Genomic DNA, 15,896 nt, shown 5'->3' on the forward strand with positions numbered 1-15,896 from the left:
CCTTCCCCCACCAGAATGTCTTCTCCACAGTCCACAACCCCCTACCCCTCCCACACTCAAATCATCTTCTCCACCACCCCCACCCCCCGAACCCAACCTCTCCCCAATCCAGATTGTCTTTCTCCAAAATACTTTCATAGTAATTTAACGGTTTGAAAAAAAATATTTTTTAAAAGCACAATCTCTTTGCAAAAACTAATTCGTCTTATTTATAACTTCAAATAAAATTCAATTCTTCAAATCCAAACAAAGAGTTCCCTATTAAAAGAATTTCCTAGAACTTTAAAAAAAATCAATTTTTTTCAAAACATTTCGAGGAGGAAGAATGACAACAAAATAAGAAAAGTTGTTTAAACTTGAAATCTCTTGGTGTTGTAGCACCATTAGATCTAATTTTCCATGGAAGGAGTTTCAGTTTTAGAAAATGGTGGCTAAATGGGGAAGAAGAAGAAAAAAATAAAATAAAAATAGGTTAAATAAGCTCTCCACACCCTGGTAAGGAGTTTATCAACTCACTATGTCATGCCACCAAAAAGTGTCAAAATGACACATCGGGACATGACATTAGTTGTCTAAAATGAACAGTCTAGTTGGAGTGTCTAAGTGAAAATTAGTGTGAAGCGTTCTCATCAGGACATGACATTAGGTGTCTGGTGCAATATAACCCAATGTTCTTAAAGTTTTAGTGTGAAGCGTTCTCATCTTCAAAAAGCAAGCAGTTTTTGAAATGCCAAAAGACACTTAGGAGATTACGTTCCAACTCGAGAGCTTATAATTGCGGATTTGTAAGATCTCTAAGGTGGAGATGATCCTACAAACGCAGATCATGTTCAAACTCGAGAGCTTATAGACGCTGATCCCACGGACGCAAAGCGTCACTACTGATTCACTAAGTCAATTACCTAGTTAAAGAACCATATTTGGGTGTGACCACCTAGCTTACAGAAATATACATCACATAAAAGAAATTTGTCTTCAAATATCCATATAGAAAATTTTTCAAACTCGACCAACTTTTGGGAGAAGTTTCACTTCAAGTAAAATACATGTCCAAGCATAGCTTTAAAAACTCATTGTATATTTTAAAGTTTCAACTTCAAAATCTACTCCTAAATGATTTTCTTGGATAAAGAACTTTCTCAACATGCAATAGGTTGAATCATGATTTTCTTTAATCTCCTTTGCAACATCTTTACATATGTCTTACAATATTTTGAAACATAATCATATTTTATTCTAATCCAGTTTTCTATCACTTCTTCATTTTGCTTCATCATCCCAATTTTGATGCGCTTTGGGAAATCCCTTAAAGGATCCACCTTCACTTTTATCCTCGCACAACTTGGCCTCGTCTGATTCTTGGTGGCCATGTAAATGGCAGGAGATTCAACACATCAAACTACACTTGAGAATTGACATGAATCTTTAGGAAATTCAACACAACAATGTATTGACTGTTGATTCCAAACATACACACAAATATATATGGTCTTACAAATAATACAATGATTTAAAATTTGAATATCGTACTCATAAAAATTGGTAATTGATTATTTATTAATTTTTAAAATAACTATATTAATTGACACGTGTCATCAATCCAGAGGGGAGTTGGCTCCTCATAATTCATATATCCTCCAAACTACATCTTTGCATTTTGTTTTATTTTTTATGAGAGAAAATGAGCCACAAATTGTGGTTGATGATCAAAAGAAAAAAAAGTGAATCATATTAGATAAAAATTAAAACCTTTTATCAAAAAGGTAGAGGGTAGAGTTGCAACTATTACGTTATAACTCTCCCCTTTCATGAAATTACCTCATCTCTTTCTTTTTCATTCTCATAGTTTTTGTAATTAATTTATATCTTATATACACAAAACAAAAACATATTTTTCTTTCAACATTTGTTGATTGAATTTACATTTCAAGAAACAATTCATTCAAAAAAATGCAAACAACAGCTGGTAATAATGAGGACATTCCAACATCCCCTAGTCATCAATTGTCACCACAAAATTCTGCACAAGGAGATATTTCATCACAATCATCACCACCACGATTTCAATCACAAAATTCAATGCATAGAAATCTCTCCTCATCCTCATCATCATCACAAAATTCAATGAATGAATCTCATTCAGCTATACCAGCAACAACAACACCAATTATGTCTAATTTGATATCATCACCACCAAAAAATCCCCTTTATGGACCCCCTCCACCAGCACAATTGTCATCATTATCGACACAAACTCCGTGGCCATTAATTCCACCACAACACCAACCACTTCCATGTCACCAACCCCCTATGATGCCATATTACCCACCAATGGGGGTGCCACCACCATTTCCTCCACATTTTCCTATGCCCTTACCTCATGACCAATTTCATTCATTTCATCATCCAATGCTCCTTGGAAATACTACTAATAATATTAATAATACCTCAAATGGACAAAATTATAGTCAGCCTTGGTCCACAGGCCTTTTTGATTGTTTTTCAGACATCAAGAATTGTAGGTTCCTTTAATTATTTCCTTGATTTTTCTCTCATTTTTAAATTTTTTTTAGAGCTAATCATGTTTTTACAATATTTGTGTAGGTTTTATTACATGTTTATGTCCCTGTGTTACTTTTGGGCAAGTGGATGAGATTTTATCTCAAGGACAAATGAGTAATTTTCTAATCAAGATATTTTATATAGCAAAACACATATAATTATACTACTCATCTGTCACAATTTATATGACATAGTTCGAATTTCGAGAGTCAAACTTCTTTATTTTGATCACGCATTCATACATGCAACCTCACATATAATATTACTTCCTCTGTCTCAAAGATTTTTTTGTTTGACTCTTGAAATCTGAACTATATGTCATATAGATTGGGACGGAGAGGAAATATATATATTTTATCTAATTTTTGATATTTTCTTTTAATGTATAGCTTGGTGGGAAGCTGCATTAATGTTTGGACTTTTGGAAGCATTTTGCTGTCAAGCATCATTGGTTTTTGCATGGTATCATCGTGTGCAATTCAGAAAAAAATATAATTTGATGGGAAATTTATTCAGTGAGTTTGCAATTACTCTTATTTGCATGAGATTGGTCCTTTGTCAGAATTATCGTCAGCTTAACAAACTTGGCTTTGATGTAGCTCTAGGTAATTCTCTTTTCATCATTCTTATCTATGCTTCGTATCTTGCTATTTGATTGTCATATTTTCTTATAATTCTGGTTCGATATCATTGATCATTTGATTTGTGCGCCTAACAAAAAAAAATTCTTTACCAACTCCGTAATGATAGAAATAAGGTTTATGCATAGCATATTCTCCTCAAACTCTGCTTATGGAATCATGCTAAATTTGTTGTTACTGTTTTATCATTCTCATAGATGATCAATATTAAAAAAATAGTGTGGTTTGATTCACATGAAGTACTAGTTATACAAAAATTACAATACAAGAATTATTTTAAGTAGTGAATGATATTGATGAGATATATTGTCATGTAATGAACAAAAATATTTGCTCCATAAATTTATGTGACCATGTTTGACTGATCACAAAGTTTCATTTTTTGAAACTTATGATCTAAATAAATCTTATATCACGTTAAAAGGTATGAAAGTTTAAATGTAAAATTATTTTTACCATAGAAATATGTCGTCATCGATTTCCAAAATAGAATAAAAATGAAAGAGTGTCACAAGTTGATACATATGTGTTATTCTTATGTTGTGATTACATACTTCAAGAATTTATCTTTAAATACTTTTATCTCGTATTGCTAATACACATATTCTTGTTTTACATTCTAATTTATGTAAAATAATACATAAATTCATACATAACTCAATGTGATATTATTTCGTCTAGGACTATAGTTGTTGCATTATCTATTTTAGAATTGTTTTTTCTTATATTTGGAACTATTTTTCATAGAATATCCAACCAAATTATAACCTCTTATTATTTTCAGGATGGAAAGCCAATAAGAAGAAACAAAGAAGAATAGCAAGCCAAAATGCTGTTCCATTTGTGCCACCAATGGCTAATCCTGGGATGTTTAGATGAATAGAAGATTGTTGCAAACCAGTCAAAAGTGGTTGAAGAAAATTATTGATTTTTATCATTAGATCATTAGATATTTAACAAAGCCAGAAGTTACATGCATTTCAATTGTTGAATTCTTCACATTGAAGAATCTATAATATGCTATGTACACAAATTTTGGAAATTAAATGGGATATATCATGATCCTTTTTTTTTATAACTACTAATTTCTTTGATTAGATGATAATTTTATAAAACCCAATTGTCTTCAATGTTCTATGTCTTGCTTCTCATTAGTTCCCTGCCCCTCATTTTCACTAATGAAAACTGTAATTATAGTTGGTAATGAGAGTATCTGCTTGGCCTTCCATAAGTGAGGACATAATAAAGCGTTCATAATTAATAAAGACGTTTACTGTCTGTTCTTGATTTAATACACTTCCACTATAGTGTCCTAGTAGATATAGTTACTTTCTCTCGAACCATAGTACTATCATTTGATTAGATCATCGAATCTTTTATTTCTCTTGAGATTTCTTCAATGTTCAGTTCCACACACGTTTTTTTTTTCGAAGGTCTAATTTGTAATTAGGGTATTATAGGGTTGTAAAAATTGACACCAAGGAGATATGAAGTCAATAGGTCAACGAAGGGTATTTTTATACCAATTTCATTAGCTCAAGGGTATTTTTCCGTTTCTATTTACTCACATTCTCTCCACTCAATATTTGCACAGCCTTTCACCTCATCTACTTCTTTCTCCTCTTGTGGATATAGTTGAGGGCGAATGACAAAACACTCCTTCTCATAAGTACCTATTGCTCGACAAACCTATGTTCACTTCTTCTTTCAAACAACACTATTTTGGAGTAATTCTCCTCAAAATCCTGGATCTCCATCCATCCATAGGAAAACCTTCATATCATTGAATATTGAAGGTCCTTATTGATGATCATTGTTCTATTTCCTCTTCTTCTCATATTATTCTTGATTTTCCGTGTAAATAAGCAATTTATCTCGAGGGAATTAATAGGTTTGTAAGTAGTGTTGGTAATGAAATAAGTGAATTAGCATATGTAGTAATAGAGAGAGTTTTTTTCCCTAATAATTGTCTTTTAATATTTATTGAATTAGATTTGTACACGCTTTGAGTAAAAAATATTTGAGTTATAAAATAGGCAAATGACAAGTGTGGGGGGCACAATTTTTTAAAAATTTTGCATACTTTATAACCATTCATTAGTCTTCCTTCCCTAAAAGTGGAGTCAATATATCCATTTTTTTCTAAAAAAAAAAAAAAAAACTAGGTGCCAATATGGCCCTACCTAACCAAGAAAATTGATTAAACAAATTCTTGGGGAAAGTGCATCAAGAACTAAAGCCCTTTACTTCTTTTTTTTTCCTCTCTTTTTCTTCTTCCTTCTCTTCCATGCCTGTTTTGTCTTCATTATCATCTCTTTCTGCAAAACAAGATGTATCCTATCATGAACTCGAATGGGTATAACCAATTCGTTACTAATAAACCATTAGATAATGCATCGTCGCAACCATATTCATACCCTCATTTATTACCTTATGGATATGGTATGCCTCCGCCATCACCACCACCACCACCACAACAACAACCTCAACCATATGGATCTCCTGATGGGTCTTCTGTATATATTCAAAGAGCCCCTATTGGAATAACCAAACATATGGAAGAGACAACTTGGTCAACCAACATCTTTGCATGTGGTAGAGACCCCAAAAATTGTATGTATTCTTCTTTATTAATCATTTTATATGTTCGGATATATATAGTTTTATGTTAATTGTCAATCGAATATCGTTATTCCAACATCTTTTGATGGGTTTAATGACTTCATTATATTTTTAAATTTGAGGGTTCAGAATTTAATATTTTTATATACATATAATTAAATTGTTGTATTTTCATCCATCTTTGTCTTCCTTTCTACTGTTTTGAGATGGATAACGTGAACAAACTCACACATGCAAAACTTTTTATTCTTTATTTTTATGAACTGAGACGTAATTGTTATTATTGTTGTTAATTAATGACCTCATTTTATGCATGTATCTAGGTCTTACAACATGTGTTTGTCCATGCATAACATCCGGGCAAATTGCAGAAATAGTGAGTGAAGGACGAACGTGTAAGATCCACAAATAGTTATATGTGTGCTATAAGTTGGCATAATACATAAACTTGTCCTTTAACTTATCTTTAGCTGACATCTAGACTCTTCAATTTTGGATATGCAGAAAAAGACACTTAAATTTGTATAAAGTTGAACAAGTAGATACGTGACATCCTATGTGGTAATTCATGTCTTACGTGACATTCTATGTGTATTATGTCATGTAGGACATATGTGTCTACTTATTCCACTTCATACAAGTTTTAAGTGTCTAGTTGTGCACACCCAAAATTGGAGAACTGAAGTTAAGTTAAATGGCACATGTATTATGTCATATAAGTTTAAATTAAACTTAGGTTTATGTTTAATTATTGCTAATTAATTTTCTTTTTTTTTTGTATTTTGGACAGCATGCATGGAAGGAGTGATAATAAACATGTTACTCTGTTGTTTATGTTGTACTACACCACTTTATACTTTTTACTACAGAGTTAAATTGAGAAGAAAATTTAAGTTGGAAGGGAATGAATGTCTTGATTGCCTTATTCATACATTATGTTGTTATTGTGCCTTATGTCAAGAATATCGTGAGCTTCATCGTCAAGGATTTGACCCTGCACTTGGTAAGTCTCGGTGCACAAAGCATTCTGTAAAAATAACTTTTTAACTTGATTTCAGCTGATATATTTTTGTTACATATGTCCTAAGTGGTAATGTGGTACAATACATGTATGACGCCAAGACACAAAATTATCATTAGGATGTCACGTAGGACAAATGTGTCTATTTGTTCAATTTTATACAAATTTAAGTGTTTACTTGTGCACATTCAAAGTTGAAGGGAATAAATGTTGGACATATTTATGTATCATGTCAATATTTTATCCTATTAGGGTTCATGATCCCGTAGATTTTATAATTAAATCATGAACATTGTTTTTTAATTCGACCTCATATGATATTTATGTCCTCCAACTTTAATATGCAGAACTAAGCATTTGAACTTGTATAGAGTTGAACAAGTAGACACATATCATACTTGACGTTTTATAAGGCAATTCATGTCCTAATTAAGCAACATCCTACCTGGTATTTTACGTGTATTATGCTAATCTTTTATGTACATATGTTCAGGATGGGCAGAAAATATTGAGCGGCAAAGCCATGCTGTTGCTGTTTTCACTATTACCCCACCTCCAGTTCAAGAAGCCATGAAAAGATAACAGTTCAATTATTTTTTTTTGATCAGTTAATTATCAAGGTAAGAATTATAGAGTTTTGTTCTAAATACAGAAGAAGCAGCTTGTTTGTTTTTACATTAGTTTGGTTCTAATGGTAAAGTTTGGCACATATGTCAAAAATTGAACAAGTAACTCATGTGTATTACGTGGCATAATACACAGAAGACGTTAAATAGGACATGCGTGTTTACTTGTGCACACTATAGATGCTATCTGAAGTCAAGTTATAAAAGTAATTAATATCACTATAGCTATAATTCTTACACTTTGTTATTATTATTATTTTGTCATTTATATGTGCAGATATAATTACCAACTACACCTAATGCTGCTATCTTTGAAAGGTCAAAGCTGGAATGTCCCAAGCTAACTTTAATTTGTTTTCCTAAATGTAGGTGAATTCTCAAATAGATTGTAATTATCAGAACAATCCACTTGATTACCTTCTTGAATTAGGATTAAAAAAACAATTTTGGATTTTGCATATATTTTCCACTTCAAGTAGATAGAAATTAATCTCAAACATATGTTGTGTTATGGACATTTCCAAAAACTAGTAGCATTGGGCATAAAGTCAATGTAGAGATCATATCTACAATTAATTTTCTCTTTGTATGTAAATAGGTTGTATAAACTAAGTTCTTCATGAATTTAAGCATTCCTTAGATGATCATTAATCAAAAAGTTCATGTAAAGTCCAACTCACATGCATTTTAGGTTACAATAGGCACAAATTCGATGCACAAAGCATCTCGCGTTCATGCAGAGTTTGAGGAAGGGCTGCACCTCAATAGGTGTGCTGAATATAGTCTATTCTAATGCAAGCATTAGTAATAGCTTCTACGGGTTGAGAATTTGGTTTACTAATCACGAGGTTGATATTGATCGTGGCCTCCGCCCAAGTGTCCACTTGCCTATTCAAACTACCACAACACCTATATGACTAAGCAAGGGGAGTATGTATTATGTATATCCCTATCCTAAACACGAATCTATTCCACGATGCCTAGGTTCAACCTAAAATTAACTTACTGATAAACTGATGATGACAATAATTAAAGAAGACATTGCAAAAGATTTCAAGGTCAAAGATTTAGTAGAATTGAAAAAAAAATAATCTTTCTTGCCATAGAGTTCATCATATCAAAACAGAGGAAGTGTGATTTGAAAGTTGACTTCAAAGGTGCCACTGGGAGCTTCTAAACCAGTTTACACACACCTCGAGTACTTCCACAAGTGAAAACTGTGGAGGATGACATATATACATATCTTACTCCTACCTTATACAAGCAGAGAGGTTGTTTCCAATAGACTGTCTCGAGTAAGAAAGAGGATGCCAAGATGGAAATACACAATTCAACTAGAAAATTGAGATTTTCCACACATCTTTATTAATCAACTTACAATGTCTTCAATTATTACAAAATACATTGTCCTTCATGAAAATTCAATGACTTATTATTATGTATGACATTTGAGAATCCACCCTCCAAACCTAATTGATATTAGGATTGTTCTTATTTGTAAACTTACAATCTTGACGAATTTCACCATTTTTACCCGTCAACACTTTAAGACCTCCCATTCTACTAATCGATAATGCAAATCCCCTTCGAAATTGCTCCAAACTCTTTGCGTATTCATTGACTAGTTCACCTGTATCACCTCCATAAGATAATTGTTGATCAACTCTAAGAAGTGATTCATGAGCAAGAACCTTAGTGTAGAATTTGTTACTGAATGTATAGTTAGAACCATATTCTTCAGTAAAATAAACAGGTGAATCATTTTTGCTGTTTTTAGGACATTGGTTCCTTAGCTTTACTAACACAGATCTCTTCATGCTGGGGTCTGGTTTTCCGGTACCTTTGAAATCGTAAAGGCGGTCATAGAAGGAGCTGCAATGTGCTTGTCCCATTGTATGTGCCCCTGAAATAGGAACCAAATGACCGGCGTTTAGAACAATAACAACATATCCAGTATAATCTAGGGTCTAGGGAGAGTAAGTGTGTAATTATTTTTTTTAAAATGTCGTTAAAGAAGATGAAAAAGGACGTTGAGGAAATGACAACAACTATATAAAAGTGGATCTTGGGTTTGACTAGCTCGACCCCAAAAGCTAGTTCAAGTGATGAGGATTAATGTCCAAGACATATGAAGAGACCAAGTGCCTCATCCCTGAGTAGGAGGCTCAACACACCCTCGTATCGTCTAACCTACGTATAGACCTGTCAACTAGAGCATGGACAATATATGGAAGCCCAACATTAGTGAAACGTGGAATTACGATAGATTCAGCTCTGATATCATGTAAAGAAATGAATCTTGAATCGAACTTCCCAAAAAGCTAGTTCAAGAATTGAGGATTTCCCAATACATATAAAGAGACCAAGTCCCCCATCGCTTAGGTGATGTGGGAAACTCAAAACAACTACTCCTCAATTCTAAGTAGGTGGCATCTAGAGTCTATAAAAAGACAACCAAGAAAGAAGAATTAATATAAGGGTTGATTTCTCATAACGTCATATTTTTTTCTTGATTCTAGATACTTCTTAAGAAAACAACTATTAGTTGAATAATCATATAATAAGCCTTTAAAATGACAGAAAATTATATAAGTCACATATTTGTGTACCTAAAAGTGTGACAAAGTCTTGAACATCAAGATTTTTGGATTCAAAGTAAGCAAGTCCTTCCTCCCAAGACATTGAAGGTGAAGGATAATCAATCCATTCAGCTTTTGATTCTACTCCATCCCTTCTTCCCAAGAACACTGGATAAGATGGTGCACCTGCCTGTTTTACATGGTTTTTTTTTTTTCAAAATTAGTTAATATATATCGCGATAAATTAAATAAATAAATCGCGATAGAGAGAGATAAATTAGTTACATAATGGACGGCATCCCTAACAGCAAGATTGAGAATATCAGCACAAGAAACGGCTCTAGGACATCGAATTTCAAGCACTTTTTTTATTTTATCGATCAATAAGTATCCATCTAGCCTTGCGTTTTTCGATGAATTTCTCTCTGTGTTTGGACCCGTTAGCAGAACTGATGCATCGCAACCCTGGATAACAATAGTAAAGAAATAAGTACACATGCACGAATTAATTAGTTAGTGATTGAGTTGATATCTAAGATGGTCATTCAACGAATAGTTGTATTATAAGAAAGTCATTATCATTGTATACTCTATATGATGATTTAGAATATATAACTCATATTTACTGACAGTGTAATGAATTTCAAACCTAATGTGATTTATTGCGTCGTTTTTCAAGTTACTTTCAATTACCGTCAAAATTCTTTATAACGATCATATTTTATAATAAATTTTCACTATAACATGAATCATGCATGTTTTTCGTGGAATCCATCTTTCATGATATATGTTATCTTACAATAAAAAAAAATATCAAAAGAATGATATCGTTATCGAGAGATCTGACAATATTATGATAATTAGGATTTCTATATAAACACACACTCTACTCAAATTCAATGTGAAGAAATCTTACAATTAATTGTAACCCTCGGGGGTGGCGAAGATTGGGATGTTCAAGGGGAAGGGGGTGAGAGGATTTGGTGCGTGGGGAAGAGATAATAAATTTGCAATGTCACTTATGTAACTTGTTTTTGCTATTTTGATTAAGAAAGTTATTTTCCTCATTTTTAAGAACTTGTTAATCTAGAAAAAATATATGACCAATTAAATATGAAAAACATTTTCTCAAAAATATTTTCCTCAGGAAACACGGAGTATATAATTTGTTTCTTTAAAGAGAGATCACAAACCAAATTTAGAGGCTTAGATCTAGATCATTATCTAATATTTCCTCTATTTTAATTAATTATTAGTTGCTTAATTAAAGCTATCTGTCTTTAAGACGCTGCCCAAGATACTTTTCTTAGCGCTGAATAGAGATACATTCCCCATGTTCCATTTTAAGATAAGGTGTTATTGTTTGGGGAGTCCAATAATATTTTTTATTATTATAATTTTATCAAAAAAATATAAAATATTTTGAATTAATTATTAGTTAGTTTGTAGTACTTCCTCTAGTCCATAGTAAGGGAATTATTAAGAATTTTTTGTTCAAAATAAGTGAACTTTTTCAAAGTTCATAAGATTATTAAGACTCTTTTTTTTTTTTTCAAATTAATCCTTTCTTTTAATAAAGTTATTAACTACTTTACAAGATTTACGCAGTCCTTGTGTGCTTGCTTTGTGCACCGACATAGCATAGGAGAATAATTTAGAAATAATCAAAAGGATAATTATAGAAAGTAGTATTTGATTTATATCCTTACATATTTTTCTTAAAAGGTGTGTCATACTCCCAACTTGAATTCACTTAATATAAACTAGAGGGTACTTTTTAATGTAATATTCATATATATATATATATATATATTAACTCTCGTACTTTGAACTTCTTCAGATAAATTAAAACAAAAGGGATTAATATAATTTACTTATATTCTTGGACATCACAATTGATGTAGTTTAGATCCAACGTAACCTCAGAATTCGGAGAAACCCCACTTGTTTATAATCACATATAATTAACTCATATTCATAAACATAAGTCTTTATTTTTGAGAATTTAGTGTAAATTGTATTCACAAAATTTGTACCGTGTAGTTAAACCTGCTATAGAAGATTGATTATGTTATTTTTCAGATTATTAATTCCACTTATAGAATTTTTTTTAAAAAAATATTCATTATTATGGAATTTATTTCTAGGAATTATCTTCTCAAGCGTGTGTAACAAACTTAGACCCTGTCTAGATTGACTTATTTTAAATACTTTTAAAAGACTTTTGAAGTATTAAGCACATTATATTAAGATAAAATGATAAATACAAGCTAAAAATTACAAGTTAAAAATTCTAACTCATGACTTCTGATTTATAAATATAGTCAAATACCAATCCAAACCAGCTCTTAGTAGTATATTTACATTTTTTTTCTTTAAAGAGGAGACACACCATTTTTATAGGCTTAGATCTCTAGATCATTGTCTAATATGTCCTCTATTTTAGTGTGTATTAAACTTAGTTGCTTATGGTTAAAGCTATATCTCAATTTACGAAGCTACCCAAGATTCTTTCCTAAGGCCTCCATAGAGATATTATACGAAGGATATATATGATTTGGCTTATAACTACTTTATCAATATGATCGAAATATATATAATATACTATACTATATCAGTGTATGTGTTGTATATATATAGTATAAAGTATATACTACTTATATACATTTTATACATATTTTGTGAACTAGTTGGCCGAAGTCTGTAGCGTCGTAATCATCCCATATAGTAATTGAGGGAGTAATATTATTTACTCATATTCATGGACACCACAAAGAATTTGATCTAGTTTGAATCTCAGCCTAGAAATTCAAAGAAATATTATCATTTGTTTTCATCGTATTTCTTCATCTCAAATTCCTAGAGATGAGACTCCACCCCACCCCCTTCTATTAGTGATATAATCACTTATTAAAGGATTTAAAATTTAGCAATATATAGTAGACATTATTCAATTTGTATATTTATAGGTTCACTTTTGCACTGTAAACAAGTATGGGGAAATGGAGAATACTAGCAATATTTCCCTTATTTGTGTCAAAATAATCGTACACGTAACGTTATTTTGAGCAATTGAAAACATTATTCATATTTTTGGTGTGGTAAATTTTATGCAAAGTAGCTAAAAAGTTATCAAACATGATATTAGTTGTGCTAGTTTTAGTATATGAACGACTCCCTTAACTAGCAATAAGATGACCCCTAACTATAATTATAGGGAGGGGTGGAATAATTATAGGTTAAAAATGAGACACGTGAATCTATGGTCTTTTCGTAAAATTAGATATTTTATGTCTCTATTTTCTAATATTGGTTTATATTAATTGTTCGCTTTCATGCTACTCTTAAATTGATGGCTAAACGGTGCACTTGGTTGAGTAGTGAGTTAATTGCTTAGAGTACTAGGGGGATTAATTGTAGTTAATGCATTTTTCCTTCTTTTTTTGGTGATGCACTCATATTCTAAAAATCTTAGATTCATCATTATACACTACATCAAAAATGATCTTTAGTGGGAATTAATTAACGGCAATAGCTCAATTATCGCTAAATATGTATTTTTAGTGACAATTAGCACTATTTGTATATGTCCCTAAAACCTTTAGCGACATTGGACCTAATGGTACTTAATTAATGTTGGTAAAAAACTTTAGCACTCTTTATTAATGTGTTTATTTATTGCCACTAAAAGTTATTTTTGTTATAGTGATAGTCCAGTAATTGAAACTAAAATAGCACTGGAATAATATGGAGGGGAGTACGTCTTGCAACAATGATAAAATTATCTTTGTGTGATCTATGGGTCACAGATTCAAGCTAAGAAAACAGTTACTAAAATTTATATTGGGATAGATTGTCTACATCACACTCTGTCCAACTTTCTCAAACTCAATTGCATGCGCTGTAATATAGCAATGGAATAATACAAAAAAAAAAACAATATCCGTTCATTAATATTAAAAATTGTGCAGGAAATAAAGAGAGACAAAGAGACATACATTAACCATGCAATCAGCATAGAGTAACTTGAGGAGTTTAGCAGTAATAGTCTTATCCTTGTCCCAATAGAGCTTCACTTGATGTTGAACAAATGGTTCCACATTGGCACATGTATTTAGCTTCTTATAGTAATGTCTCACCAATGGTTTATCCTCCGGTGGCAAAAACACCGCGGCGTTTGCATAACCTGCATTCAAGCTCACTGCAACAAAACTCATCAATATCGGAAGAAGAAGAAGAAGAATCCCCGAGTATTTTTCCATTTTTATAAAACGTTTGATCTTCTTCTTCTTCTTCTCCTTGCAATAATATTGAATGATCTTGAATATAATATAGGTTATTATGTTATTATGCCTAGACAAAGCTATATATAGACTTAAAACATGGCTTAGAGATGGCACGTATAGGATTGATGAAAGTCGTTGGAAATTCAAGAAAATATTATTATTCGTTGATCAATGCACACTTTTTTATTTTAATAAGATATATATAGTACTATATGTATAGTTGTTTTGTAGACACTTTTGTGAGTTTTAAGGAATGTATGTGATGGAAGTTAGAACTTCACGTGAATCAAAACTTAAGGGATTTCTATTCTTGATCGTACATTCATCGTTACTTGTTCAGTATAGCAATAAATAAAATGACAATTTTATTATATTATCCTTTGAATATCATAAATTCAATATTTTGGAGAAATGATTTGTAGTTAATAATAAGTGTTAATTTGGAACTAAATAATAAATTATCTCTTGATTTTATTTAAATCGGACAAGTAAAAATGAACATTTATTTTCAATATAGTAGACGAAAGGAATATTAAACATTTGTTTATGGAAGTTACTTGGTGTTATAGTATACATTTTGCAGTAAACTAGTATGCAAATGTTTAGTGCAAGTTTACATGTAGATTTGATGTTACTCCTATGCAACTTATACGTTTCAACACCCCTATATATTCAAACATAAGAATTTTTCCTTTCAAAATAATAAAGAACATCAACTAGTTGTATTTTTGTATAATCATAGCTAAAAATGAAATTAATATGATTTTTTTAATATTCAGCTACAAATTTTTATCCGTCACTAATTTTTTATTGGGAAAATTATATAAAATAGCAAACTATTAATTCAAATTAAATGATATAGCCATAGTTTATTTTATTTGTAATTTGCATCAAACATCCCATTTTTTTGTCATCTGGTTCGGTATACAATTAGTCATTTTTGGTAAACAATTACCCATTCGATATACAAATGTATAAAATGCGTTTGTGTTTGTATAAAGCGAGAGAAAAGTGTATATACAAATATGAATACATATATTTTCATCCTATACACTTATAATTACACAAATACAGATCTATTATACAAATTACAATGTACAAATGAATTTATACAAAACTGATTAATTTGTATAAAATTGGATGTATCTAGCGAATTATACAGATCAAAAGCTTCATAGCAAAAATAAAATTTGCTATGAAACACAATTATGCAAACTTTAGCTATAACATACAAATATAATTTTTATGATTATTATATGCTCTTTATTATTTTCTACCGTAGTAAAACCTCGAACCAAAGGAAAAGTGACTTTTCTTCTTATGGTAGTCAAGCTGTCTCTGACTAGATGTGGATGTCAAACTTGAGTTTTCCCTTTCACTTTGCTTTAAGAATTCATGATTTAATGTTTCTTTTTCTTTCTTCTTTTTTTTCTTTCATTATTTGATGTTTGACCTCGACATGTATAAATTTTTTTTTCTTTTATGACAAGGGAAATCCGTAGCCGCTATTCTTTGGTGTGCACAGGGTAAAACCCTCGCTCCTATGCAATAGCTCGCAA

At 31.2% G+C, this 15,896-nt stretch overlaps 3 protein-coding genes across 3 annotated transcripts; 2 read left to right on the plus strand and 1 right to left on the minus strand.

Annotated features, from left to right (window-relative positions):
• Positions 1-1,934: 1,934 nt before the first annotated feature.
• Positions 1,935-4,276, plus strand: LOC125842160 (cell number regulator 1-like). Its single transcript, XM_049521392.1, has 4 exons — positions 1,935-2,518; positions 2,605-2,676; positions 2,952-3,167; positions 3,988-4,276. Exons 1-4 carry the CDS (start codon positions 1,951-1,953, stop codon positions 4,080-4,082), a joined length of 951 nt encoding a protein of 316 aa, XP_049377349.1. The 5' UTR covers positions 1,935-1,950; the 3' UTR covers positions 4,083-4,276.
• Positions 4,277-5,375: 1,099 nt separating this feature from the next.
• LOC125842175 (protein PLANT CADMIUM RESISTANCE 7-like) lies at positions 5,376-7,466 on the plus strand. Its single transcript, XM_049521410.1, has 4 exons — positions 5,376-5,816; positions 6,149-6,220; positions 6,616-6,828; positions 7,340-7,466. Exons 1-4 carry the CDS (start codon positions 5,534-5,536, stop codon positions 7,426-7,428), a joined length of 657 nt encoding a protein of 218 aa, XP_049377367.1. The 5' UTR covers positions 5,376-5,533; the 3' UTR covers positions 7,429-7,466.
• A 1,335-nt stretch (positions 7,467-8,801) lies between these two features.
• On the minus strand, positions 8,802-14,346 carry LOC125842157 (probable peroxidase 61). Its single transcript, XM_049521387.1, has 4 exons — positions 14,050-14,346; positions 10,337-10,516; positions 10,082-10,241; positions 8,802-9,375 (listed from the first exon to the last, which is right to left on the minus strand). Exons 1-4 carry the CDS (start codon positions 14,311-14,313, stop codon positions 8,942-8,944), a joined length of 1,038 nt encoding a protein of 345 aa, XP_049377344.1. The 5' UTR covers positions 14,314-14,346; the 3' UTR covers positions 8,802-8,941.
• Between the last annotated feature and the right edge of the window lie 1,550 nt (positions 14,347-15,896).

The sequence above is a fragment of the Solanum stenotomum genome, chromosome 10 (assembly GCF_019186545.1).
Source record: "Solanum stenotomum isolate F172 chromosome 10, ASM1918654v1, whole genome shotgun sequence".
Classification (NCBI taxonomy): domain Eukaryota; kingdom Viridiplantae; phylum Streptophyta; class Magnoliopsida; order Solanales; family Solanaceae; genus Solanum; species Solanum stenotomum.